Source organism: Nesoenas mayeri, assembly GCF_963082525.1.
Source record: "Nesoenas mayeri genome assembly, chromosome: 3".
NCBI lineage: Eukaryota > Metazoa > Chordata > Aves > Columbiformes > Columbidae > Nesoenas > Nesoenas mayeri.
In genome coordinates, this window is record NC_137544.1 from 72,091,999 (window position 1) to 72,117,986 (window position 25,988).

Here is a 25,988-nt window from a genome sequence, read left to right on the forward strand (position 1 = left end):
TTTTTATCCTTGTCTATTCCACAAAACATTTCAGATTTAAAGACAGAACATTCTAAGGAACAGTGCTCCCTCAGGTGTATACATATACAAAATACTGCAAATATTTGTTAGTATTACATCTTCAAACACTTACTCTGTATGTCTGATTTTCTGGAAGAATTTAAATGAAATCTGGGGGAGAAGACACATTTGCAATTAACTCTGCTTGCCCTGAATTTTTAAAATGTGAACTGTGGTTAAGTCACAAATGTCTCTTACAAAGTGAGAGGCTCTTCTATTAGGCCCAGGATTTTAAATTTTAACTAAGTGGTTTTTGTTTATGTGGGCCTTTATTTAGATTCCAAAGTTATACTAAAACTTCCTCATTTACTGAAGTTTTGATCTCACTCCCCTTTTTTTACTCATTCATTGCATTTTAAATATTGTCAAATTTAAATTACATTTCTGGGAAACTTAGCTAGCTTTATTCACTGTTTAATAAAAACAGGATTGGAAAATATCTTCTGTGTTGTGTTCATTATCTTATTTTGTGAAAGACTGGAAACATAAATGTGTTGCATATATTTAGTCATCTCTGTTTAAAAATGTTTACATTAAAGATTTGTTGTCCTTTGGAGTGATTCAGCTGGAGTTTCTGTGTATGGTGTCTGTTTTACTTTTCTTCAGAATATTAGATTGCTTAACCACCAGCATGTTTTATCTGTTTAACTCTTGAAAGGCTTCAAAGAATGTTCAAAGCAATACTGTACTTCTTGCTGTTGTTCCTTTGTACTCAAATCACATGTGTTTTGTAGTCTTTAAAAAAAATAAATAATGAGGTTCCAAAATACAAACAAAATCCTCAGAAAGTTATTTGAAAGCCCAAGTTCTTCTTAAGTAATCTCATAAAACTGTCTTAATAGTATGAAGAAGACTTCTGCCATCTTGCTGAAAATGCAGTTTGTACTATTCACAGAATTGAGTTTGCTTACTGTTTATGTGATTGTTTTATATGGACTGTTACAGTGCTTCATAGCTTCCATGTTTTAATTGTTTTAGGAAGAACAGAACCGAGGCAAGCCCAACTGGGAACACCTGAATGAAGATTTACATGTACTTATCACTGTGGAGGATGCTCAGAACAGAGCAGAAATAAAACTGAAGAGGGCTGTTGAAGAAGTAAAAAAGTTACTGATCCCTGCAGTAAGTATTTGTATGCAAATCTTGGATTTCCATTTCCACAAGTTATTTCTGAAATACAATTAATACTGCAGCAGTAAGAGTAAGTTGGCAGAGGAGCATCCTAAAATGAAATTTAAATATTGTTTTGTAATACTCTAGTGATCTTTAAAATGTTTCATCTTGGATCAAATTACTGCTCAAAACAGAATAAAATGTTTTTGAGAGAGATTTTTTTTTTTGCCTGTTTTGGTATAGATGGAGGAAATTCTTATCCCCTTTATAAGGCAATGCTGAAGTGTTACAAACACTTTTTCAGTATAGAAATGTTTCACTTTAAGGCTGGGAAAATATGACATCCTTTCATGTTTCCCTTTGAAATGGTTCTAATACTTTAAGAAAAGATGACATCGTCTTTCTTAGATCATCATGATATACACCTTCCAAAAAGAATGAAACCCCTCAGGAACATAGTATCAAAAACCTTTGCTATCAGTATACTGGGGAAGAATAAACATAGTGAAACTGGAAAATGGGGTGTCTTTCTCGCTTCTTTGTCATGGAAACAGCTTTTGCCCAGCCAGATGACTTAGAGCCTTTTGCAGGGACCAGAATTACCCTGGGAGAGCCCTTCTCTTATATCTCCTCTGCATTGTCACTCAAAGCAAAGTGACTCAGCGTGGCTGTTTAGTGCATCCCATGCCATTAACTTGCAATTTGTGCTGATTTTTACTGCCGCTTCTGTGCCATTATAAAATCATAAAAATCAATTATATCTTTTTCAGTGGAGGAAAAATTGAGATTATCTTGTGAAAGAAAGTAGTAGGTGGTATTAAAATGACCTAGTGATTTTGGGTGCTTAGTGAATACTAATGGCTAATAGCTGTGAGGAAACTTGTGGTGACACATGCTGTATAAGCACATTTATTCAGAACGCATTTTTAAAGTTACCAAAGATCAGAAGAGAGACTCAATTTTTGAATTAACAAAATATGGTAGAAAATTAAGCAGAAAGTATGAAAAAAATGTCATTTAGACCTTTTCACATTTCACATTTTCAGTCTCTGAAAGCAGAAGACAACTACAGAAAGTAGATCTTCAGAATTTATTAATTTACTAAAGAGATCTTGAACACATTAGCATTGAGATTATAGTCAGGTTTAGAATTGGTAATAAGAAAAAGGTTTTTTAGATGGGCAAAACTTGAAACTCTTATGTTCATTCTCCAAGTACTATGCAGCAAACTTCTGTGTGATACAGAATTAATTTAGTCAAACATCTGTTTGTTCTTCTACCTCCTTATTGCTGAATAATGTGACTGAAGGCCTGTGTCCAAGATGACCTCCAGTATGTCTGAAGTATTAACATTGTGCTCTGTGTATGTTTGTGTTACGCTCGGCTTCTGGAGCTGGTGGGTAGATATGTTTTTAGCCTCAAAAAAAAATGAATATGTTTGTAGTTTTTAATTGTGATAGCATCATCCACCTCTTTGTCGTGAAAATATTCAGTCTCATTTAGTAACTTAACCAGCTAGGGGAGCTCCAAATGTAGCATCAGTTGAAAACCACTTTGTCAGTTCATTTCATAAACATATCTATATATTTTGGGTAGGCATAAGAGATTTAGTGGTGCTCATTACATGCTCAAGAGTTAGAGGCCGTTGGTGCTCATTTCTGAAAATTATGCCTCGTTGAAACAGGCATGTGTAGTACACACTAATGAATTAGGACACTGGTGAACCTGGTTTTTGCACTGCATGTTGCATCTATTCAATTAGTATCAAAAATAGCTGTTTAATCAAATTATGGTTTCAGGCATATTAAGAGTTGAAAAATTCTGGTTTAGAGTTAAAAGACAAGAATTGAAAACTTCTTTAAAGGAAGACATAAACCTTTGATTAATCAGGGTAAGCATGAGGAAAAACAGAAATACTAGCTAGTTATAATAAGATGGGGGAAATTGTGGGTATTGGAAGATTCCAAACATGAGTGGAAAACTGGAAATTCCCTTTCACATGGTAGAGTACCTGCAGCTATTACTATTTTCCAAATAAATCTCAGAGAATTAAAATTGTGAAGAAGATATTAATGTATTTCTGTTTTAATCTCTTAATATCTTATATAGAAGAGACGATTTAGTTACATTCTTGCCAAATAGTGGCAACGCTTTGGTGGTTTTCTGAGATACACTTCAGAAAAGCAAGCTAATGTTAGAAATGGGAATGAGTTACTAATTTCTTGGAATAATCCGTTATTTTTATACTCAATATGTTAAGAAGCCTAATTACATTTTATAGTAACAGTGCATAAACAGGCACATTTCTAAAATGGATTTCCAATTGAAGTTATGTGGGTGAACAGAGAGTATTTCAGTAGTAAAGTGTGTTTCTTCTCATCTATGAATCTAGATCACTAGTGATTTATTTTTTTTTTTTCCTTGTGGATGTGAATTATTAATTTGCCATTCTACTTGCTCTTGGATTTTTACCAATGTGTTGGTATAGGCAGTTTATCTTTAGAAATAAAAAGGGCAACTTGAGGCACACCAGCTGAACAATCTGTTTTTATTCCTTAAGGAGAAAGGCCACAACTTTTTTTTTTAAATTATTATTGTTTTGTACTTAATTTACATTTCTTAATCTCTTATTATGTATTTAATTTACATTTCTTTGGTATGAAACTTTTGTTTTGGCTGTACTTAAAGTTCTGTAGAACTGTTTCTGTTCCTGTAGTTCAGCGAGATACTGGTCATTATCTGGACCTGTGAGATCATGTGCTGCTGCTGTACTACCCTTGTACCATCTTGTCTGAAGATGACTGCAGCATAGCATTAGTCACTGTTGCTCCCTGTCAAACTGTTTGTATTACTTGCCACTACAGTAATGGGATTTTAAGGTTGCAATGGGTAGGAAATAATGTTCCAGTAGAAGATGGTTTAATTTTGTTGGTACATTGGGTTCTTACTTGCAATAGTGATTTTAGACTTTTCAGTCTTGAATATCTTTAAATTTAGCTGTACATTATGGGGGAAAGTATAAAGAAAAATCATTGAGCTTAATTAAAATAAATACTGTAGCAATATTGATTTAATAATGTCAAAATCCTCAGAGTAGATTAATGTCAATGGCAAGGATTTTTCTTAAGATAATTCAAACACAAATAAAACCACGCTATAGAAGTGATAATTATTTCTTAATATGGAATAACATGAATTATGACTTAAAGTAGATAGGAGTCAACAAGCAACCAATTTTATAATAGTTCATAGAGAGTCCAAATTACCGAAATAGAATAAGCCATTCAGTAATAGAGGAAAGTTTGGATAATTCTTTTTGTATGGTAGAGCTGAAGTTGGAAATTAATTTTGCCAGTCTTCAGGTTAAGGTAAAACAAAACAAACTTTGCAGAGCTACAAAGCCTCAAATGTTAAAGCAGAAATATCAAACTGGCCTGAAGAGTGTTGGATTAACTGATGTTACTGCCCTTTAACTGTATCATAGCTGCTGTAGCCTGTTTCCAGCAAGTTGTTTGGAAGGCTGAACAAGTCTGAATTTGTGAAATTGTGAAATAAAAGAGTAAAGCATACGTTCTCACCTCTAAACTTTTTCATAAACAACAGAGAGACAATAGCTATGCTTAACAAATAATAGAGCATTAAAAATCAGACTGAGAACAACTGTGGAAATACCTGAAAATTGCCCCCAAGGGACTGAAGCAGTTGCTGAAAGTGATTGATTGAATCTTCTGGAGTTAAGGTTTTACTATGGGATGAATTTACTTTGGCCTGAGGGGCTGGCAAGGCACTATTAGAAAAGTAAGTGCAGGAGCAGAGAACAAAATGCTTAGAAGATGTGTTAACTAGGGCAGTAGGATAAGAAATACTGGCTGTTTCCAGAGGAAAATATATAACTTAACACTGCAAGATCTTGTATTTCGCTTTGATTGTAATGCAATAAAAACAGCCTCACCAAGTTGCAAATGAATTCTAGATCATGGAGAAAATGGGGAGAACCTGTGCTGATGCTGTCTACCTTCAGACAAAAGATAGGACTGGGAAAAATCTAAAGTTTGTGGGGTTTTTTTGTTTGTTTTTTTGGTCAAAAGATGAAAACAGATGACATACAGTGCTTATGAAAGAGAAGATTATTATGCTCTGTATAGGAGAAGGCAGAGGAATTAAGGATAAAGTAAATAGTGGAAAGAAATCTAGGTAAGCGGGATCTGATTTTCACCTTGAAGATAATATTCACTACCTTTCTGATATGAAGAAGAAAATGGTTGAATAAAAGAATGAAATAACAAACTCTTTGCTATAAGCGCCATGGAGCATGATACTTTTCTTTATGTTCAGTGTTGTGAAATATAGTATACCAACAAGAATATCAGCAAAGCTTTGTATGAAGAGGTAATGCAGACATCTAGAACAAATGTGCATGACTCAATGGTTAAACAAAGATGGTGTACAACCCCTCCTTCAGTATCTGTTGCTTTAAATTGTGAAGAGGTGTTAGAAGAACCAAGTACAAGCATTTTATGGTTACAGTGAATCGCTTGCTTGGCTAAACTAGTGAGTCTTTTCCGTGATAGTCCAGCTAATGTACAGAGATTTTACCCACAAATTTCTTCTTCCAAATGCTTGTTGTACTCCTGATCAAAACAGCATCAGAAAATGAAATTCTAGTGTTTAACCTGGTATAATATGCTGTATACTGCATGATTTTTATGAATTGAAACATTCTTTCTAGTGATGCTTGGTATATAAGTACTCGGTAACTGTCCTCCTTGTGTTTACTACTTGTTACTAGAGATGTTATTTTGGTGGTACTTCTATTTTTAGTCACTCCTGTATACAGCACATTTTCTTTATATAACAGGAGATAATATAATGAAGGGGCAATAGTATTGGCAGAATGTTTTATTTTCTAATTGGTTAAGTTAAAAGCTTTTATGACTACCTTCATCAAGTGTGATGAGTTGGGGTTTCTTTGTTAATTAAAGTAAGTTTCTAATACCTTCCTTATTAGTTCTAAATTGCCATTGTGGTTTATTTTCAATTTCTTAAAATATGATGAAGGATGTTGGTGAACAGTTGGACTCAGGGATCTTAAAGGCCTTTTCCACTCAAAATGATTCTATGATTCTATTAATTTTTACCTTTAGAACTTCTGTGTGCTGTTAGTTCCATAGAAATAAAACGAAAGAGTAGAAATCATTTTAAGAATTTTTTTATTGTGCTTTAGCTTTAGTTAAAAAAAAGGGGGTCTTGTATAATGCTGTACATAATTTGTTGCCCAGTAGCTAAGACTAGCAAAGCTTGAAATTTGAAAGATGTTAACAGAAGATTTCATTTGTTTTAACCATTTAAAAAACCCACAATAAATTCTACATGCAAGTTTGACTTCTCTGAATAGCTCTTCCTAATTCATTTCTGCATGGTGTACTGGTTTTACATTTTTGCTTTCAGGAGTGAGAATATAGTCTTGCCTTGTGTAGTCTCCCTGTCAAAATGTTGGTCATGCTGTGCAATCCATTGTTTGCTGCTTGTTCAATTAAAGTTATGAAATGAATAAGTGATATTGTAGCAGAAAAAGGACACTGCTGTCCTTAAATGCTTCATCGGAAATTCCTGCATTTAGATCTGTTTTGTCAGTTCAGATGCAAGTGTCTATCGGTGCATGTCATGTAAATGATTAAAAGGGAAGCTCTGTCGGTAGGGTAATGAAGCAGTCAAACTTCTTGGGAGTGACAGCATGTGGTAAACTTTCTGATGTGAAGGAGAGGTGATAGTGTGTTATTTTTAGTGGTGTGAAGCGGAGTTAATGTTTCCATGACAGTATGAACCAGGGGCTGCTGCAGTCCTGCCATTCCTTCATGATTTGCTGTTCCTGCTGCTTCTTTTGCATCAGAAAGTCCTGGCCTTCAGCTGACCGTATAGCAAACCCATTTGGTGGAGAGCTTAACCTTGGATTAGCTGACTTCTATGGGAGTCAGTTTTGCTTTAGCGCTGACAGAAGTAAGGGAATGAGAACACACAGCTAGGGGATTGCAGCAGACCACACTTATTCATTTGCAGTTCTACACAAGTTTATGTTTACCTGCAGATAGCATGAGAACAAAATAATCAGAAACTTGGTGTAGCAGAATGACAGTGGAAAACGAAAGAGGAAAGCATACTGGTATGTATGATTGTACTAGTATGTAAGTTCTCCTCTTCTGTTTTCTGCTATCCGGTATGTCTAGTACTGGTGATTTTAGTAGCTTATTCACAAGTCAAATAAAGAATTAGTTATTTTGAGCAGTCCTTAAGTAAATTCTGGTATGTATTTTAATTGTCTTACTCTGCTGAAAGTTTTTCCTGTAATGCAAGTCAGAGTTTTAAAGCACAAGAATCTCTTATACCAGTTCGTGTAGGAGACTTTTACATATTGTACTTGATATGTTAGTGCTGTGTTAAATTTTTGAGCTTACGCTACTGTTGACTGTTAATAAAATTATTTCAAGTGAGGTGCAAATGTAAAGCAGGTCTCTTCATCATTGTGTACCATGGTGGAAACTCTGAATACCAGTGGTTCCTTACCACCAAAATAACGTGTTGATGGAAATGATTTGTTGAGATCATATTTACTACAAGATATCTAGGTGATTTGCAACTTAATTGAATTAAATGTTGTGTAAACTCTGTTAAATTCCTCAACTCTCTTGAAATTATCTTCGTAACACTAAGGAGAAAACTAATATTATTCATCAGAATATTGTTCATGGGAAACATTTTGAAAGGGGTTATAAAATGTGCTTTTTTATATCATGATTATAAATCGGTTTTCAAGTTTACCTTTTAAAAAATTGGCAAATAATTAAAGGGTAAATACGAATTTATTATATCTACCATCACGTATTTCAGTTGATTGTTTTACAAGTTAGGACGTGTGGTCAAAATCAGATATAATTATGTAGATATGTCTTGTTTTATTAGCTTATAACTCAGGTAGCAGTTGATACTGATTGTGTTCTCCCCTGGGCTTTTCTTATACTAATGGGAGAAAGCAGCTCCTCCAGCAGTTATTTCTAAGAACCCAGGGAAATCAGTTAGTTGTGCCTCTACCTAAAGTTACTGCTGAATACCCGACTATTTTTCCCCTGTTCCTTCTTCTCCAAAATATTTATTGGAGTTATATGCCACCTTCCTTATGTATTCATTTATTTCAAGTGTTGCAAATGTGTAACTTGAGAAATGGTAGACTATAGTTCCTGAAGAAGACCTTGAGAAACCTACAAAATAGTCTCACAAAGAGAAACAAAGCAGCTCTATTGCCTGAAAGTCAGTAGACACATGCCCTTCCAGAGCAGGATTATGCATTGATTAGGTGCTCTAATTAGGTTCTACGTGGGTTTTGTCTGTTTTCCAGAAATGTGCTTAACCTGTTTGGTTTTTTTGGTAGACATAGTTGAGAAAGAAAAAATGATGACCTCTTTTAGTAATTCATTTTGTGGTATCTGTAACTGTTTTGTTTTTCATTCTTCATCCCATTTTTTTTCAACTCGCTTCCTTTATCCTTTGCTATTTTTCCAGTGCTTCCTGTAGTATTTGTTTTGTTCCATATCTTTGTTCTTTTTCTATTTATAGCCCTGGAACAGGACACGTAAGTTGGCATCTTTAGATGAAGTCTTGTTAAAGTATTTCTTCCCTTATGCAAGAATTAGATGACGAAGCTCTGATTCTCGTCTGTCCGTCTTGATAAAGTTGATAAGAAAACTGCAACAAATTACCAATGCATTATTTTCCTTATCCTTGATTTCTGGTTACAGTTAGGTTTTGATTGGTTGGTTTGTTTTAATTTTATTTTTTTTTAAACGACTGCCTACCATCTAAGTGGAAGAAATGCTAATTGTAGAATTGTGATTGCTGGGGAGACATCATAAAGAGTAGAAATTTTTTGTCCTGCACTTCTAACACATTTTTATACTAAATATTAACCAGACTATATTAGGGAGGTCAGATCACTTTATATTCAAGTTGCCTTGGCAGTTGTTTCTGGAGGGATCCTGGCAAATGCAAAAACTTTTGTGTGAAGTGATAGTAAAGTAACCAGTAAACATTTCCCTTTTCCAGCTATTTAGAGGATTATTGACAGTGTTAGTTTTGAAATCTGGATTTCTAATTATAGAAAAATAAACCTTGTCATAGAGACATCTGTAGTTTAGTGCTTACTAACAAGTTAGTCATCAAGTTGCTCCACATTATGCTATTTCGACATCACAGAAAATTCTAAGCTCTGGAAAAGTACCCAAAAGTTTTCCACCTACTATTCAGTAGAAAACTGAAGCATTTCTTTTTAAAAAAGTACAGAAATGCTTAAGCTTCCAGTGGACGACTAATAATAAGATTTCTTTTTCTTTCGAAGTTGTTGAATATTCTGGATCCTGTAAAAAACATAAGTAAGCATGATAAAAGAGGTGGGAGCCAACTATTTTAAACAGCTTACATCATTTTGGACTGGACCATTTGTAACATCCTTTAAATTAAACAGAAGACTGATAAACTGTCCTGGAAAATGGAAGATTAGTTGAGATATTACTGGAAAGTTGCATTGCTTGGAACTCAGTTATTAATGAGAAACATTTAAGACTCCCATCAAGTAGTGTATTTTTGAGTGTGTTGTTGCAAATGGTATGGGTTTTAGTATTTTTTTCCTTACATCTTATGTATATTAAAAGCTCTGCCTTACTTTCAAACGTATTTAATCAGTAGGGATAATTGAATGAAAACAGAATTGCGTTCTACATCTTCACTATTACCATTATTAGCTGATTTTTAATATTTCCACAACATCTGTGTACGTAGTAAGTTAAGTTCATCAGATTCAACTTATTTTGGAAAGTGAAGTGTGTTTTAAATTCCAAATCACTTGGAATTGTTGGATAGAAGGACATCTGAACACCAGCAAATCTTAGGAAATAGTTAGAGATCTGTAACACTTACCCAGTCCTTTGATATTGCAGTCTTTTATAAATGGATTTCTTTTTGACCACACGCAGCTGTAGGTACAAAAAATTTCTGTTGCTTTGTTTATAAATAAATAAATCCAGCCTTTGATAGATCATTTTCTACAGTCTCCTACATTGTATGTTGCAAATACTTTTTCATGAGACTAAAAAAATCAACCCCCCAAAACCACTATTTGGAGTTGGCTGTCTTAAGATCATTTGTAGTAATTTTGATGAAAACTAATTTGCAGTGGTGTAATTGCATGCACCACTATGCTCTCATCTTAGAAGTTGCTTCTTTGCTCTCTAGCTTGTGTTGTCCTAGTTTGAAAACAAAATTTAAACTTTGACTACCCTAGCTTTCTTGGGAACCATAGTAAGTACACTGATAGTAGTAACGTAACCAAATGATGCATCTGGAAAGGTGAAACTAGAAGGAATAGAGATTTGTCAGATGTACTCATGGGCACTTGAATTCTGTAGTGATGGAAGTTAATGCAATTTGACCATTCTAGTTCTTTGCTAAACCTGTGTTAGGCAGCCAGTGGCCTTATTTTTTCCATATCTGCTAATCGGAGCTTTTTGTTTTTAATGAGTAGACCTATAGCTGCTAGGAAACTTAAAGGAAAGTTTCAAAGTTTTAAAATGAGTGTGTACTCACTTTGTGGGAATTTAGAATCAGTGCTATCAATAGAGCTGTGTTGAATAATGAAATCTTCATGTCATATTGTGCAGGAAAGCTATTTGAGAGAGTTTGACTGCTTGTTTTGCTTTGGAAGATAAATTACAAACACGAAGAGAGCTGATAGGAATGTCTGAAGTTCTCCCACATTTTTGACCCATTGTAGTACATACTGAAAAATCAGATTAACTCTTCTTACCATTAATGCTCTTTCTTGTTGTTTGGAACAGATAGACTATTGCTGTAGTGTTGAGAATACTGTTTTTTTCTTAAGCCTGCAAAAGCAAAGCCTGTATTTGCCTTTCAGTAGTCATTCCTGAAATTACAGATAGATTTCTGAAGAAGGTGGTTGGACTGTAGAGAGGGGCTCCTTTAGGGATCCTTGCAGTATGAGCTCCTGTCTTAGTGGATGGTGCCGAACTCTGCCAAAAGACGCTTTGTTACTCAGCAGTGAGAAAAGCTTCAGGGAAATATCTTCCTTTTGAAGATCTAAAGGTCAATCAGATTCAGGAAAGAGACACATAAAAAAATGAGCTTTTAAAATTCCTCTGGTCATAGAAACACTTGTTTCCTCTATGCTAGCAAAGATACTCTTTAAAATAAATGTCAGCTTCCTCATCTATAAAGTGTGGTGATAGCTCCTTACTGATTTGTAAAATACTTGGAGGGGGTAAATGTTTACTTAAAAATTACATGAAAGGTCATTACTGGAACGCTAATTCTTTTGTAGCAATCCATAGTTTTGCACATGGTCCTGAAAACAGAAGTGTGAGCAAAGGTTATGTTATCCTATAAGACTAGAGATTGTGAGGGAAACACTGAAGGGTTCTTGATGTTCATACAGAAAGTTGTGCTAACAAGAAAAAGTTTCATTGATTTCAGCTTAGAATTAACTTGGAAATGGTTTTGTTGCATAAGACTTCATGTAAATTCTACGTATTACTGAAATATTTTTGAGGAGGAACGTTATAAATTTATATACTGAGCTACATAGCTGTTGCTTTGAGGCTTTAGTAAACGAGGTATCAAATGTTCTATATTGTTTTCCATAGAAAGTAAAGGGGAAGATGAGCAGTTTTGCAGAGTCTAGGACTGGAACAGTACCTTTTGACAAAATGTCATCTCTTGTTCCTGTGTAAATCATATTGCAGTGCTTGAAAATAAAGTGAAGCATGTAAGACACTAAAGCTGATGACTAGTGCAATTTATTCTTATTATGCCATGCTTTACATTCTATGTATTTTGCGACTGTTACCAGTAATCTCTTTGTAGCAGTCACAACATTAAATATGAATATTAATCATCATTAAATAATGCTTTCTTTCACAACTTACTGTAGTGGGGTTTTCTTAAAAGAGCCGTAGTGAGCCCAGTAACCAGATGCCATTAAATTTAGTAGTATTTTGTACATCCTGAAGCATATAGGACCTTCTAAAAATCCTAGTCTAAGTTACTTTTAGGAACTTGAAAGTAAGAGGCATGACTGTCAAAATGATGATAATAGTAATGATCAATGGTTGAAGTTTGAAAACTAGGAATTGATTTTTACTAAAAGCCTCACATTGATTTGGAGACTTTAGAAATCTTTGCAAAGACAACTCTTATGATACTGTAGTTGAGACACAATAGGTGCTGGTTTTATTTTTGCTGCATTTTAATCTGTTCAATCACCTCCCTTCAAATGTGAATCACACATGCCCTTTCAGCCCAAGTTTAAGGTTGAGGGGAACCAAGGTAAATAGATATATTATTAATGTCATGTAATGAAAAACACCTGTGGTTTAAGGCATGACTTCTCATATGGATTCACTAAACTCTCTTTTATGGAGATGTCTCTAATAGGTCGGGGGGGGGGAACAGTTACTCCTTTTGCTGTTCTGATATCAGTTTATTTTTTAATAGCTTTGCTTTTTGCTTTAATAATTTATTTCACAGATGTGTCAAAGTAAAATCCTGTTTAATTAAAACAGTTTATTAGCAGGGAGCCTTAACTAGCATAAGAGCAGTAAATATCACTCCTTTGTGACTTCTCTGAACAGCTTGTAATTCAAGGGAAGCTTATGTAAAATGTAGGAAAATGAAATTTTGGCTTTTAAAGGTCTTTAGAACATCAGCCTATTACTTGTGAATTTAAAAAAAAAAAATCAGGAAAAAAGTCTTCGTTTGAGAGTTGCAATTATAGAAATTCCTCTAAAACATTAATATTATTAGCATGTATTACCAATCCAAACAAGTTAAATAATAAATGTAAAAGCATAGAAATAATGATTTACTGTGGGTTTTGGGGGAGGAGAATTTTTTTTTTTTTTTTCAAACTATCCTTTCAGTGCTCCTCTTTGCCTACCTTCACACTATACTATTGGGGCATCCTTTAGATGTCTGATTAGACCAGTTCTTTCCCTGGCTTTGACCTCAGACATATGGCTACACTTCCTTAACTTTGTCAGGAGCATTTTTGTGTTTCTGGTGATAAAAGTTTCTTTTCCTCAAAAGAACATTGATGTATTGCGTTTCTGGCAGAGAGCAACATCTGCCCTGTGTGGCACATAACCACAGTTAAGAGGGACAGACAATGACACCACCTAGAAAGTGTGGTTGCACTCAAAGGATTTTCCCATTGAGTTTTTTGGAAAAGATATATTGATGCAGGAGACTATTCCTACATTTGTGTTTGTTGATCCAGAAGAATAAAAAGTTCTGATCACAATTTAAGTCTCAGTTCCCTTTCTTACAAGGAGTACTTCGTGCTATATTGCAGGGCCCTCATTTTTTTCTTGCTGAACAAATCACAGCATTTTGGGAATGCTAACTAGAGCATGGCTTCCCTGTCCTTTTTTGTAGAGTTTGGTTCTACACATTTGCATGAGGGAGGAGAAAAATATCTTAAAACCAGGGTCTCATCCTGCTGGGAGAGCACTCATAATCCTGAAGGATCTGATGTGAATGAAATTTTCTTTCACCTCAGTAATGAGCACTTTGCTCAAGTACAGTGCTTTGGTACATAAATCTATCCACTCTTGCCTAGCGGTCTCCTAGGTCTTCTATAGACTCTCCACCACCTTCCAGAATCTTTGTTATACATTACGTTCTGGTGCCTCGCCTCAGATATGTTGCTTTTGAAAAACAGTAGCCACTGGTATTTCTGAATCCTTCCTGAGTCCTGCACCCTCCTCCAAAAGATGTTCTGGCAGAAGAATTCATTAAATGGTATACAGACCAGTCAGTTGCTTAGGCCTTTGCAGTTAACATTCAGACCTCACACCCACAACAATGAGAAGATGTAAAAAGAGTGCCTTCCGTTGCTTCTATATTCTATTCATACTCAGCAATTGACTTGCACAAAAGCTTCTGCTATGTTATTTGCTCTTCCTTCTTTAGGTAAACCAGTTGATTTTTCTTACTCTTGAGATACCCCTTACTCTCCCTAGTAGGACTGACAGTCTGTTGTACTGTTCTGCCACTCTCAAATGTGGAACAGAGAAATCTTTGTTCCGGCTGTAATTTCAAGACTCGTTCCTGGTTTCAAGAGTCTCTCTTTTTTGGTGCCAACAGGATCTCTGCTGCTTCATGTGCGAGCAAATAATGATTAATGTATCTATGGATCTTGAAAAGAGTCACAGCTTTAGCAACTACATTTTTCATCTGTGAAAGTATTCTTATCTGGATTCTAGCATCTGTGGATCCAAAGACTGACCAGAGATACCTGTCCAAGAGAAGCACTGTCTCTAAGAGCAAAGATAAAGCATCACATTTTTTCCTTATCTGAACGATGAGCTTGTAGAAGATGACTTTTTGTAAAGGATGTGGTTGATCCTGGTTTAAACATTATATCTCCACTAAATTTCAGGATGAAATTTACAAAAATAACATCCATTTTCTATTTACCAGGCAGAATTCACAGAGCAATGGTGGACTGCTGAGAGGTTATGCCGCTTCATTCTCGGAGCAGAATTCATCCATTCAACATAAAAATCTTTCAGTAATACCAGCAGCTGTTTTGACTCTGAGATGTTGGTCTCTTGGCACCCGTGTGCTTAGATGACCTCAGATGCCAGATTTTATGTGATTTATGAAGGAACAGTCAACCTTCCAAATTTTCCTGTCTGTTGCAAACCCTGGACAGTGTTTGTAAAGGGATGCTGGTTTGTCTTTCCTCTTTGTACAAAGGATAATTTTGCTTCTGATAGGTGAACCTCACTCAAAGTGATATAGGTCTATAGGTTGCAAATTAGTACAAGCTGTACAACCAGATTCTGGAACTGGGGACTGTCATGGGTGTCTTCCAGCTGCTTTCACTGGCAAATATATGCTGGCAGTAATGGCAAGTGCAGCAATGATGGCTTCATGTCAGAAATAATTAGATAGTGAAGATCCTTCAAAATATCTAAATGATCAGTCAGCACCAGTTTCCCTGACTATCCTGTTAATTTCTCAGCAGTCCTTCGGAAGCTAAAAAGAAAAGCCACTCACTGGCTGTTTTTAATTTTCTCCATCGCCAATCAGGTTCACAGCTGATTCAGTTTTTTTGATACTGAATTTCTTGCTCTCAAGAATGACTTGGGCATTTAAAATAAAGGTGGTGTTTCTTGCTGCAGCGTAGTTCGGGTGATGTTGGCTTCTGAAGTGTTATACTAGCCACAGAGAGGAGATGACATATTTCACAGAAAGAAAAATGTACCATAAATGAAGTATGTTATTCATTTGATTTATTGTTTTGACTTTTTAATCCTTAAAGAATTATGTCTTTTTAAGACTTCTGAAGATTTTCCTGACTGTTCTAAAATATAGAGATGGCTCTAAATGTGTTCTGGAGTTTGTAGTTCCCAAGACCATATGTCTCTTCTGTATCATGTAGTTCAAAAAGTTGCATGAAAATATTGTTCATTGGAGGAGATAATTCATTAGAAACATTAGCATACTTCATCTTTATGCTGTTTGATTTTTGTTTCTGGAGATTACATGGGAGAGTTTTCCTTTACATATTTTCTAAAGAGAACTCTGGAGAAAGCTTCTCCTCTGTTGGAAGATTTAATTTCCAAAATAGTTTACGTTAGTGTTGATAGATTCAGATTTTTAAGCAAGTACCTTTAACAAATGTTGTTTTAACTATTATGATTCCATGGAGAACTTTACCCAAAAATGACTGCGTAACTATTACCTTACCATTAAACGTTTTCAGATTTTGTATTCTGAGTCTTTAAACTGTGGAGGAGTAGCTAATTTATCTTATAATATAAGTACTGCTAATTATATCTAACAAAGCTCTTGATTAAAAATTCTTATTCATACGAATTTCTTTGTATGGCAAGAGTTTGAGATCAGTTATGCTGCCCTGTAAAACGTACAAAAATAAGTATATTGTAGGGAATAGAGTAAGTGGCATTTCTCTGTTTGCTGCTGTCATATGGTATGTTACATTTGCACTTAATATGTATTTTGTAATGCAGTAGAGATTTAGGCCAATGTACTTTCCTGTGAATCAGGAAATTGTTTCAAGACTTTCCTTAGAGCAGATGTTTCTACCTTCCAAGAATTAGTCTTTGCAAGTAGGTAAGAAGCAGCAAGAAACCTTCCAGGTATGTCAGTATAAAGAGGTTTAAATTAAAAAGAGCAAAGAAAACTGTTGAATACTACCTTTGAAGATCTTCCTTATTTAGAATGCTTATATATATTTTGACAGTAATTTCATTTTGCAGTTACACTTTTCAGAAGGTTATTCATGTAAGTCTTAGACTGTTGAAATAAGAGCTTCCAGAAGGGCTAAAATGGGGGGAGCAGATGATAGTAAAGGTCAGCCTTTTTAGTAACTGAATAATCTACCTTCCTCATCAGAACTAAAGCGAAACCAGATTTTTTTTAATTGCTGTTTGGTGGCTAATGAGGCAACCAAAGGAAAATAGTTACTGCAATATAAAGTATGAAACCATGTAGTGATTTCAGATGCTGTACAAGTGGGCTCATTTACTGTTTACAGATCCTTAAAAATGATGAAGCAATGTGAGGAATTGTGGGTGATAATCTGTATTTTGATGTCATAATAAGGCAAACGGAGCTTTCTGTCTGTAAGCTGCCAAATACAAGTGTGTAGTGTAGTCTTCAACCTAGAAAAATGTGTCCTTATTAAAATACTAAGCAATAGCACCAGAGACTAATACTTACTTGATTTGAATGACAAATGATATTTCTGTATTTGAAGTTCATTGTTCAGCAGTTCTTAGGGTGGAAGGTGGTACTCATTCATATGTAGTAGAATTTAAGAAAGTATGCAGTACATGGGAACATACTAATTTAATATGGGTTGTTGGTGTCTCCCATGTAATATGCTTGTAAGCTTTAATATCTGTGAAACATGCTGAAGAGAAATTTCATACAAAATACTTAACAGAGCTGCTTTCTTGTATGGGCTTCTGACTATTGCTTCTGTTTAGAGCAGAGTTGATCTTCCGTTCTGGTTGTAGTACTTACACAGTATATAAAGGAATATGTGCAGTGTAGGTATGCATTGAATGTTTTATAGTCATATGAAGATACATAACAGACTTCTAGAACAGTAACAGGCACTTAAGTAATATAATTTGAGAAAGCATAATTAATGCTTCAGTATGGTTTTATCTGAAACATACCTTACATCTCAGATTAAAATACATCACTTGAAATTGTTTTTACCTATTCTTTGGTACTAGTCCTGACTTTAGTAACATCCTTGTAAACCAATGAATGAATTGCATGTGGACATCAGATGGATTAATATATTGGAGTTACTTTTTTTTTTTCTTCCTTGTTGATACAAGTTGTAGACTCAGCTTCACTAATTGGGCCAGATGGGTCTGACTGCTTTCTTAGATGACTCAACCTACACTTAAAAGATGTTTTTAACAATATGGCTGTATTTCATTAGAAATGTTTCATGGTTTCTTATTTACCGTTGCATATAGGTTCTTAGAACTAAATCTGGCCTTAAAATAAAAATGCAGTAAGTTTAGAATATATCGGTAATTTTTAAAAAGAAAGTTTCTGAAAGTTTATCTTTCTCATGTTACAAATCAAGCTAATGTGGAATTTAAAATCATAATTTAAGAAAACAAATATGAGATGTTAGCTACTATGACATTTTAGATGAAAAAGGAAACCAGACAATATGTTTTGAAATCGAATGCATGACTCTTCAACAAATGATGTCTCTTCAACATTTTAAAAGTTTGCTTTGTTTCCATTTTGTGTAACTTTCTAAGGATGCGTCTTCTTACTTTTGCACATCTAATTCAGTACTGGTTCTGATAAGCTTTCATCTGAAGAAAGAAAGAAAGAAGAATTGTTGTGATGTTTACCATAAGTCTTCTTGCTCTAAAACAAATGCTGAAATGACGAGTAGTTTGTAGAAAAGGTCAAAAGTTCATCTTTGTACTTCGGTTTTATGAGTAAAAGGATAGTTTTTCTTATTCTTGCATTTTACATAAAAGGTCTGTCTTTTTCCAGCTACATTTCAGATTTTTCCGTTTCAAAACATTGTCTTGACCAATAATCATAACTTTTCCTTCAACAGTTCTTTGTGTTTAGCCTACAACAATTTATTGTGTCAGTGTAACTCTGTTACACTCACACCTGTTATTTCCTTCCTTGCTGTCATCTTGTCCTGAGCATGTATCTGGAACAGCTTTTAGACTTACATTCTGTGTTCCCTGAGATGACTCAGAAAGCATTGAGTCTAATTGATGTCATCTCATCAGTAAAATATTTAGCGATGCTACACCATTCTTTTCACATAACTTTCATTTGGTGCTTCTGCATTTTCTTAAGTTCTTCTGAGACATTCCTGTTGTTTGTCTTGATTGCCATACAGCCCTTGATATGCTGGGCGTATTACAGTTATCTTTCTTCTGATGAATACCTAGTGAACTTAGACATTTATAGTTAAATTCAATATTTCTTCTGTGACACCTCAGCTCATTATTTCAAAATTGCAATGCTTTTGTTTTAAAAAAGACAATAAATGTATACATGCATCCTGAGGATTAAAAAGCTAATAGAGTAGTAGTAGTATGAAAATATTTCATTTCACTGCAACATTGTTTTCTGATGTGAAAATGTCAAAACACTTTGAATTGTGAAAGTATGTTCTTTGCTTATGGCAGTAAATGGAGGCCTCCAAGTCAAAGCTTACAATGCATTTTTTTTCAGCTGAAATGTCTGAATGAAATGTGATTATAAATACAAGAATAGCCAGCGTTGTATAAACGAAGCTTAACTAGGGTTTTGTATTGTAAGTCTGAAACCCTGTTTCCAATGAGGAGTGTTGCAAGAGAGTCAGGCTTCAGAGCAAAATCTAATAACTTGTGTGACAGATTGGCTACCTCAGTGAGAAGCCAGTAGCAGCTATATGAAGTTAAAATAGTACTTTTAAAATACTTTAAGTGGTCAGAATTAATGTAAATAAATTATTTTTAAATTACTTACGTGATTTGAATATTTACTATGACTAGAAACCAAACCTATTCAGGTCAAGGTCAATAGTGGAAAATATAGAGTGACCAAAGGTTGTTTTCAACAGTTTGTTCTTTTTCCTCACTGACTTGCTTATTAGAAATATCAATTAAATATTTAGCTTAATAAACATGTGAGTGAAGTAAATGAGAAAGTCAAGTGTAAATGGATAAAAAATGGCAAGATCACAGCATTGAAATAAAACACATGAATCTAGTGGATCTTTAGCATTCAGGAAAAGGGATTAAAACCTCCAACTGAAGTCTCCTAACAGTGCACCAGTTCAGTTTCTGAATGGATTAACTGACATAATATTCTGATAACAGATCGTGCAGGGTATGCTGTATCATATGAAAGGCACAGCAGTAGGCCCCATTATGAATATTTCTTTGTAAAAGTTTTAAATATATGATGGGGTGATTTATAAGCATCCTTGGTATCTATGGCATCCTTGTTTTGTTTCTCCAAACTGATAAAGAGATGGGATTAAAACAAACAGACAAAATACTTAATCTGTAGACATGAGCATTTTTGGATAATGTGGGAGGAGCTTTGATATGCATGTATCTCTGAACCGTGTAGAAAAGTTTTAGCAAAGTGTTTATGACAATACCCTAATTTTCTTTTTAGAGTTGAAGAAGTCAGTTGCTTGTATAGGTTTACAGAGGTTTAACTAGGGCACATCAATAGATGGGTTTCTTCTGTGGGTTATAAACAAGAGAGGAAGTAGAATCTATAAACTTACAGAAACAGTAGAATTTATCTAATCTTAAGGTTATACAGGTGAAAGCAAGTCAAGAAAAGTCATTTAAGATAAGTCAGTTATTAAATCTAGTATTGAGAAAGAGGGAGGTCAGGTTTCCATCCAAAGCATTCCCAGCTTTAGCAGTTACTTGGAAGTTAGGACCTATTAGAGATGGCACTGTCAACAGACAGTACTGCTAACCTTATAAAGTGTCTCAGCCTGATTCTTAGTGAAAGGGGAGAGGCTTTCCTGAAAGCAATAGCAAGTTATTGTTTAGCAAAAACCTGTTTTGAGGCTGATACCTTCTTCAAAAGGGTTATGAGATAATTTTGCAGCCATGGCCATACCAATTAGTTTATGATTCTTTAAAATGCTTGTTTGGTTAACCACACACCTGTGACATTTTTCCACCAATGAACAGCCTTGTGCAAACCAGCCACATGCATTCTGAAGTGCAGCTCACTGGCATGGGTGTTGTTCTCCAAGTTAAATGCCATAGAAGCCCTCAGATTTGGTGCCAAAACGGTCTAGCTTTGCTCAGACAAATATCTTTCCTCATGCTGACTCTTCTCGTGGAGGGAGGAACCTGAAATGAAGGCTGGTCAAAACTAATCCAGATTTGTTAATGCAGTCCATCAGTAGCTAACTAGGCTAAATTGTTAAAACAATTTTTCAAGAGAGAATCCTGTAACACTGAGGAGTTGTAGGTTATTTATAAAGGAACTATGGAAGATTTTAAAATAAATAAAACCATACAAATCTATTTTAATGTGCCCAGAACCCTTGGTAAAGAGGTCATTACCTCTGCTAGAACAAATAGTTAAGGGTTCATAAGTTGGTAATCACTATGATATAGCGCATTTGCCATCTCCTCATAACCTTCTTTTGGGTAGCTCCTGTTTTCGATGCTAAACCATTGAGTAAGGCAGGTAGTTCTGCCACGTGGAGGGAAGAAGAAGGTAGTACATATAAGAGAGCCTACTCAACTTTCATCTGAAGATTTACTGCTTGTTTTTATGATCACTTGCAGAAGATGCTAATGTATTGAGATTTTTCCAAGAGCATGTCTTCAAATGAGTTGTACGATGATAGTCTAAGGATGATGTTGGCCTTACTTAACTCATCTCAGGGAGGATGTTATTTTGTCTGATTTTCCAGCTCCTGTACACATTTGTAATACCTATGCCTTCCCTTTTCCCACTTTTTCAAAGCAAAAGTTCCCTTCTACTTCTTCAGAGCACTAAAAAAATTTTAGGAGAGGACAGTGAGACCATGATCTTCATTCTTTCTAGAAGATAAAATTAAGCCAGGGTTTAGGCTTTTCCAATACAATAAATGTTGTTCCAGAGACAGCAAATGTTTATTCTGTTCAACATTGAGCTGCTGTTTACATTTCAGTGGAAGAGGGAACAGCTGAAGCAGAAGAGCATAGGAGCAATCATTAGTTTCCTTTACATTTTCTTGATCAAAAATGACAGGGGAGAAAAGCATTGTCACAAAAAACCTGCACACTCTTCTCAAAATAAGTAATGCTTTAAAAGGACCTGAGTGGCTTTTTAAAAATTGAGATGTCCTGGTGACAGTGAGACAGTGGACACTTACAAATTCAGTGTAATGGCACAACACACAATATTTCGTAGTGGTTTATGTGGTTCCTTGACCTGTGGTTTAGACTATTAATAACGTAACATTAACTAATTTCATTGGAGAGATGACTAAATAACTTCAGTAGTCAAAACACTTAAAGATTCTGTTGTCTGTTTAGGTGTCATGCTCCTTGTTTTTTTCCTTCCTTATTGTTTGTTCTTCACAACTTGGCAGAGAGAAGATTCTCTGTGCGGTGGTGGAGCCTCTCGTAAAAAGCTGTAATGTGAGAGAACGTTCCTTCCTGTACACAAAGGTGTTGCTGCTGTTCTCTGCCTGCACAGCCATTTTAATCTGAATGAGAAATCTGTCTAGGGACCCGAGTACAGTAATTAGCAGTCTCTTCAGAGTGTCAGAGCAGAATTACCATTGTAATGGTTTAGCTGGAGGATAAAAGGATTGAATTTGGGTCTGCCTTCCTGCCAAACTAAATGAGTTGCCATGGGAATTTTCAAATATAAGAGGCGTTTACTTAAAGCAATTTGGCGGGTTTGAATAAACTCATAAATTACGGATTTTAGAGGAGAGATCCCTGCTTTCTCTGGCAGAGGCTGAACAGCAAAGAAGGCTGTTAGAAAGCTGCTTACATTCTTAATGAGAATAAGTTGATCCATGCTCCCGTGCAGACTATCAGCTTATTAAGGCTAAACTGTTTCTGCTAAATACAGTACAGTAAGCACATTTCGAGAGACAGAGTTTGCAACAAATCCCTGGAGTAAAAAACAAAATCTGATTGCTCTAAACATAAATTGAATTTCCTTTGCTAGATTAGATCTATTTTCAAGTAATGCTATTAAAAATGGTTCTCTGTATTGTTTCAATAAACATTAACCTGCTATTGATTTCAACTTTCCTCTGTGCATGTAATATTTATTACAACACTTGTCAAATCTGCTTCTGAAAGGGGAGGAGGGCACTGAAGGTTTCTTTTGAAAACAAATAAGGTGCTATGGCCCTTCGAACTGTGTTTTTTTCGGGTCATATGTAAATATTTTTCCAGTTCAGGCCTGCCTTCTCTCTGAAGGGAGTTGGGATTTGACCTCCTGACTTCTTTGTCAGCACCAATGCTATTGAAATGTGAGAAGATGGACTTGGTGCTTTCACAAATGCCTCAAGTGATGAACATCACTTATGCTTGTTTAACCTTCAGTTGTACTCAAGAAGTCAGCTGTAGTAGTAAGAACTGATGACCAGTATATTGCCCTGCTTGTTTAGAAGCATGTATTGATGTTCTCCTGGCCCCTTAGATTTGATAACTTGCAGAAAGAGATAACTTGCAGAAAGAGCTTGTATGTGCTTGAATACTTTGATAATAGATGTAAAAAATATACAGATTTGAGGACAAGCCATACTTGGAATAGTATACAATATTTCTCCCCCAAATAATTTATATTTGGCATTTAACTTAAGGCTTAAATGTTTCCTTGTGATCCTTTTTAGTATGTATCTCAAATCTTTACTCATCATAACTATTAGTATATGGTGGAGGAACTAATTAAAAAGAGAGAGCAGTACTGCCGTAATGGCAGTAATTTAGTCTTTTGTTTAAAGCAGTAAAAATATGCTTAGAACTCCTTGATAAAATCTTACATCACTAGCAGGAATCCTGTAAATTAGCAAAGGAAAATAGTAAATTTGTGCTGGTGATTCAGTAGTTGAACAGCTGCTAAGTTCTAACAGATTCCTGAACTGTTACTAATGATGCAGCTGAAACTCTGTGTCGTAGCCTCAGGGTGCTGTTTCTGTGAAGCTTCAGAACTATATCCAAAGAAATTAGTTGAAGGCAAGAAGAGCAGCATTTACTATTACTAATACTTGGAATTTTAGCTGTTCATTTAAAGTTGCTTTGAGAAGTATTGGTTCCTCATATTCATTATTTCTGCTACAGAGTGTATGTGCTTAACGTTGCCAGCAAATTGATTTCATCAGACTTGATCTTCACCCCCATACTTTCTTAAACGAATTCGTAAAAGGGGACAGCAAAATTTAAAGGTATTATCTAAGTGTTTGTGAAGTGGCTTGTGAAACTGAAGCTGTGAATAATTCTACCCTCTGTATTACAAGAGGGATGCTAAATGCTATGTGGACATTAACAGCATTTAAAAAAAAATAAGTATTGAAAAGTCAGTGTTGCAGAGAACAGTTCGGGATACTGGACTGAACTGAGTACATCGCTTAGATCCATAGTACCAATAGCTGACAGCAGCTCTGGAAATCGATGCTATTTACAGAAACCAGGCAGTAAAAAAAAAAAGGCAGGGGGCTTACTGGTATTACAGCTTTCAAATTTCATACTCTAGTATTTTTTTCCTGTATTTCAGAGTGCCATACATTGCGGGGCTTGATTGGGACCCATCTTAGTTCAAGTCTTTTGCTGTCTTCTCCTCCTCCCCTCTGTTTGACATGCACAGCTGAGGTAGAACAGCTCAATCTGTGTTTTCTGACAGGTCGGGTGTTGGGGCAGGGATATTTCATAATTACTTATAACTGAATATCGGCTACATAATATGATCTTAGTTTTGCAATAATCAAGAGGAAAGTGGGTGGAAAAGTGGAATCACTAGCTAATATTTTACTTTTTTTTTCCTGTTATGTGTTTTCATAACCTGAAAATTACTAATCAGACATACAAGAAACTTTCTTCTCTGGAGTGAATGAAGACATGCATTTGACCATTTATCTGATAGAAGGTGGATGATTTCTTTGAAGGATATTCTTTTTTTTTTACCTCATCAGCAGTGCAGAGAGAAACCTTATGGTTTTATTATGACATATTAAAAAAATCTGGATAGGAGTCAAGTTATCTTTTACATTGTCTTATGTAAAACTAAGTTGGACTTGCTGAGATCTGAGTCTGATTCCAACTACAGTCTGTTTTCATGAGCTGTGATGAGCCTGTGTGACAGTAAGGAACATAAGTCCCTTTTCTGCTTCACTGGTGAATCCAACTGCAGACTACTTATTTTGTGGATGGATGTAATAAAATAGCAGTTGTCAGACCTTTCCATGAGCTGATTTTATTTGCTAAATGGTAGAGGAGTAACCCACAACATTTTCTGGTGATTTTTGAGAGGTAAATCATTTTGCTGTATGTCTCACAAGCACCAGAAAAAACACCCAAATATTTTAATACGAAAACAATTCAGTTAGCTATCAGGTGGTGGATTCCAGTTAAAAAAGAGAAAAAAATCCATGATTCTAGATTGGAAATGAGGCTGCCGGGCTTCAGAATGAGCAAAACTAGACCAAGAGTGTTAATGGAGCTGAGTCAGTTGACAGCTCTGCCCAGGGGAGATCTCATCTCCATGCAGTCTCTGCTCCCTTACGCTGGCACACATCTGAGCCTGCAGTGAGTTCTTTTCAGTTGTGTGATCTGGCAGAAAACCATTCAGATTTTTTAAAAATTTCCCAGATTAGCAAATTGACATGGCTCAGTCATGGATGCAGTGATGGATACAGGAGACCAACAGTGGGGAAACAGAAGGATTGTGACCACGACCAGTTAAACTGGCATAAAGTGCCATGGGAGTGCCAGCTGAGAGGCTTTTTACATCTTCAAAAATAGGTTTTGGCTCCTTTAACAGCAGTGTAAAATGTCAGCCTAATCATCCGGAACTAATTTGTAGCCTGGGAAAAAGTCTTAAGATAGCATTTTAATTTTTTACGTTCTAGCATCAGCTGGTCTCTTTTCTAGGTAAACTTGTCTGAACGTGTTTTCTCTGAAATTATTTTCTGTAAGTTTTCCATCTGATTGATTCTCATTCCATTCTCAGTTTTATAAGGTCTCAGCTTTCTGAACTCAATCATGTGCAGATACACAGCAGCTTATTTTTACACATTCCAGAAAGAAAATTCCATTCATTTTTCCATTTGTTTGAATTGCTTCAGGATTGCCATAGCTTTTTGGACCTTTGTTGTCCTTATTTCCCTTAACTGAAGGAAAAGGACTTCATTTGTCTCTTCTTCCTGATGATGAGTAAATGAGTATTCTTCGCAGTTACTCTCAGATAGTGTCCAAAAACTTGCACTACTTCCTAGGTTTGTTTCTTAATTTTTCAGCCACATCTTCTAAGTGAAAGCTTTAATTGTTTTGTTTTTATTGAGGGGCGTGGGGAGGAGTGGTTTGATTTGGGTCTTTTTGTTTGGTGGGAGGTACTTGTGTATTTTTTGCACATGTTAAAGGAGGTTTTTAATGCAAAATGCTATGTATAATCCATAAAGTTAGAGAATATGTGAATTTAGGTATTACTTTGAAATATTCATGAGATTCTGGAGTTCAGAAGATTAAGTGGGA

General features: G+C 35.3%; 1 protein-coding gene across 7 annotated transcripts in view; it reads left to right on the forward strand.

Moving 5' to 3' along the window:
- QKI (QKI, KH domain containing RNA binding) overlaps positions 1–25,988 on the forward strand; it is a 156,710-nt gene that overhangs the window by 101,567 nt on the left and 29,155 nt on the right. For 4 of the 7 annotated variants that reach the window (XM_080341360.1, XM_080341361.1, XM_080341359.1 and 1 more), the window contains exon 5: positions 1,043–1,182. In XM_080341360.1, coding sequence (XP_080197486.1) covers positions 1,043–1,182 — 140 coding nt within the window. Of the gene's footprint in view, positions 1–1,038; positions 1,183–25,988 lie in introns of all 7 variants that reach the window. The other 3 variants (XM_080341364.1, XM_080341362.1, XM_080341365.1) reach the window with 1 other exon arrangement.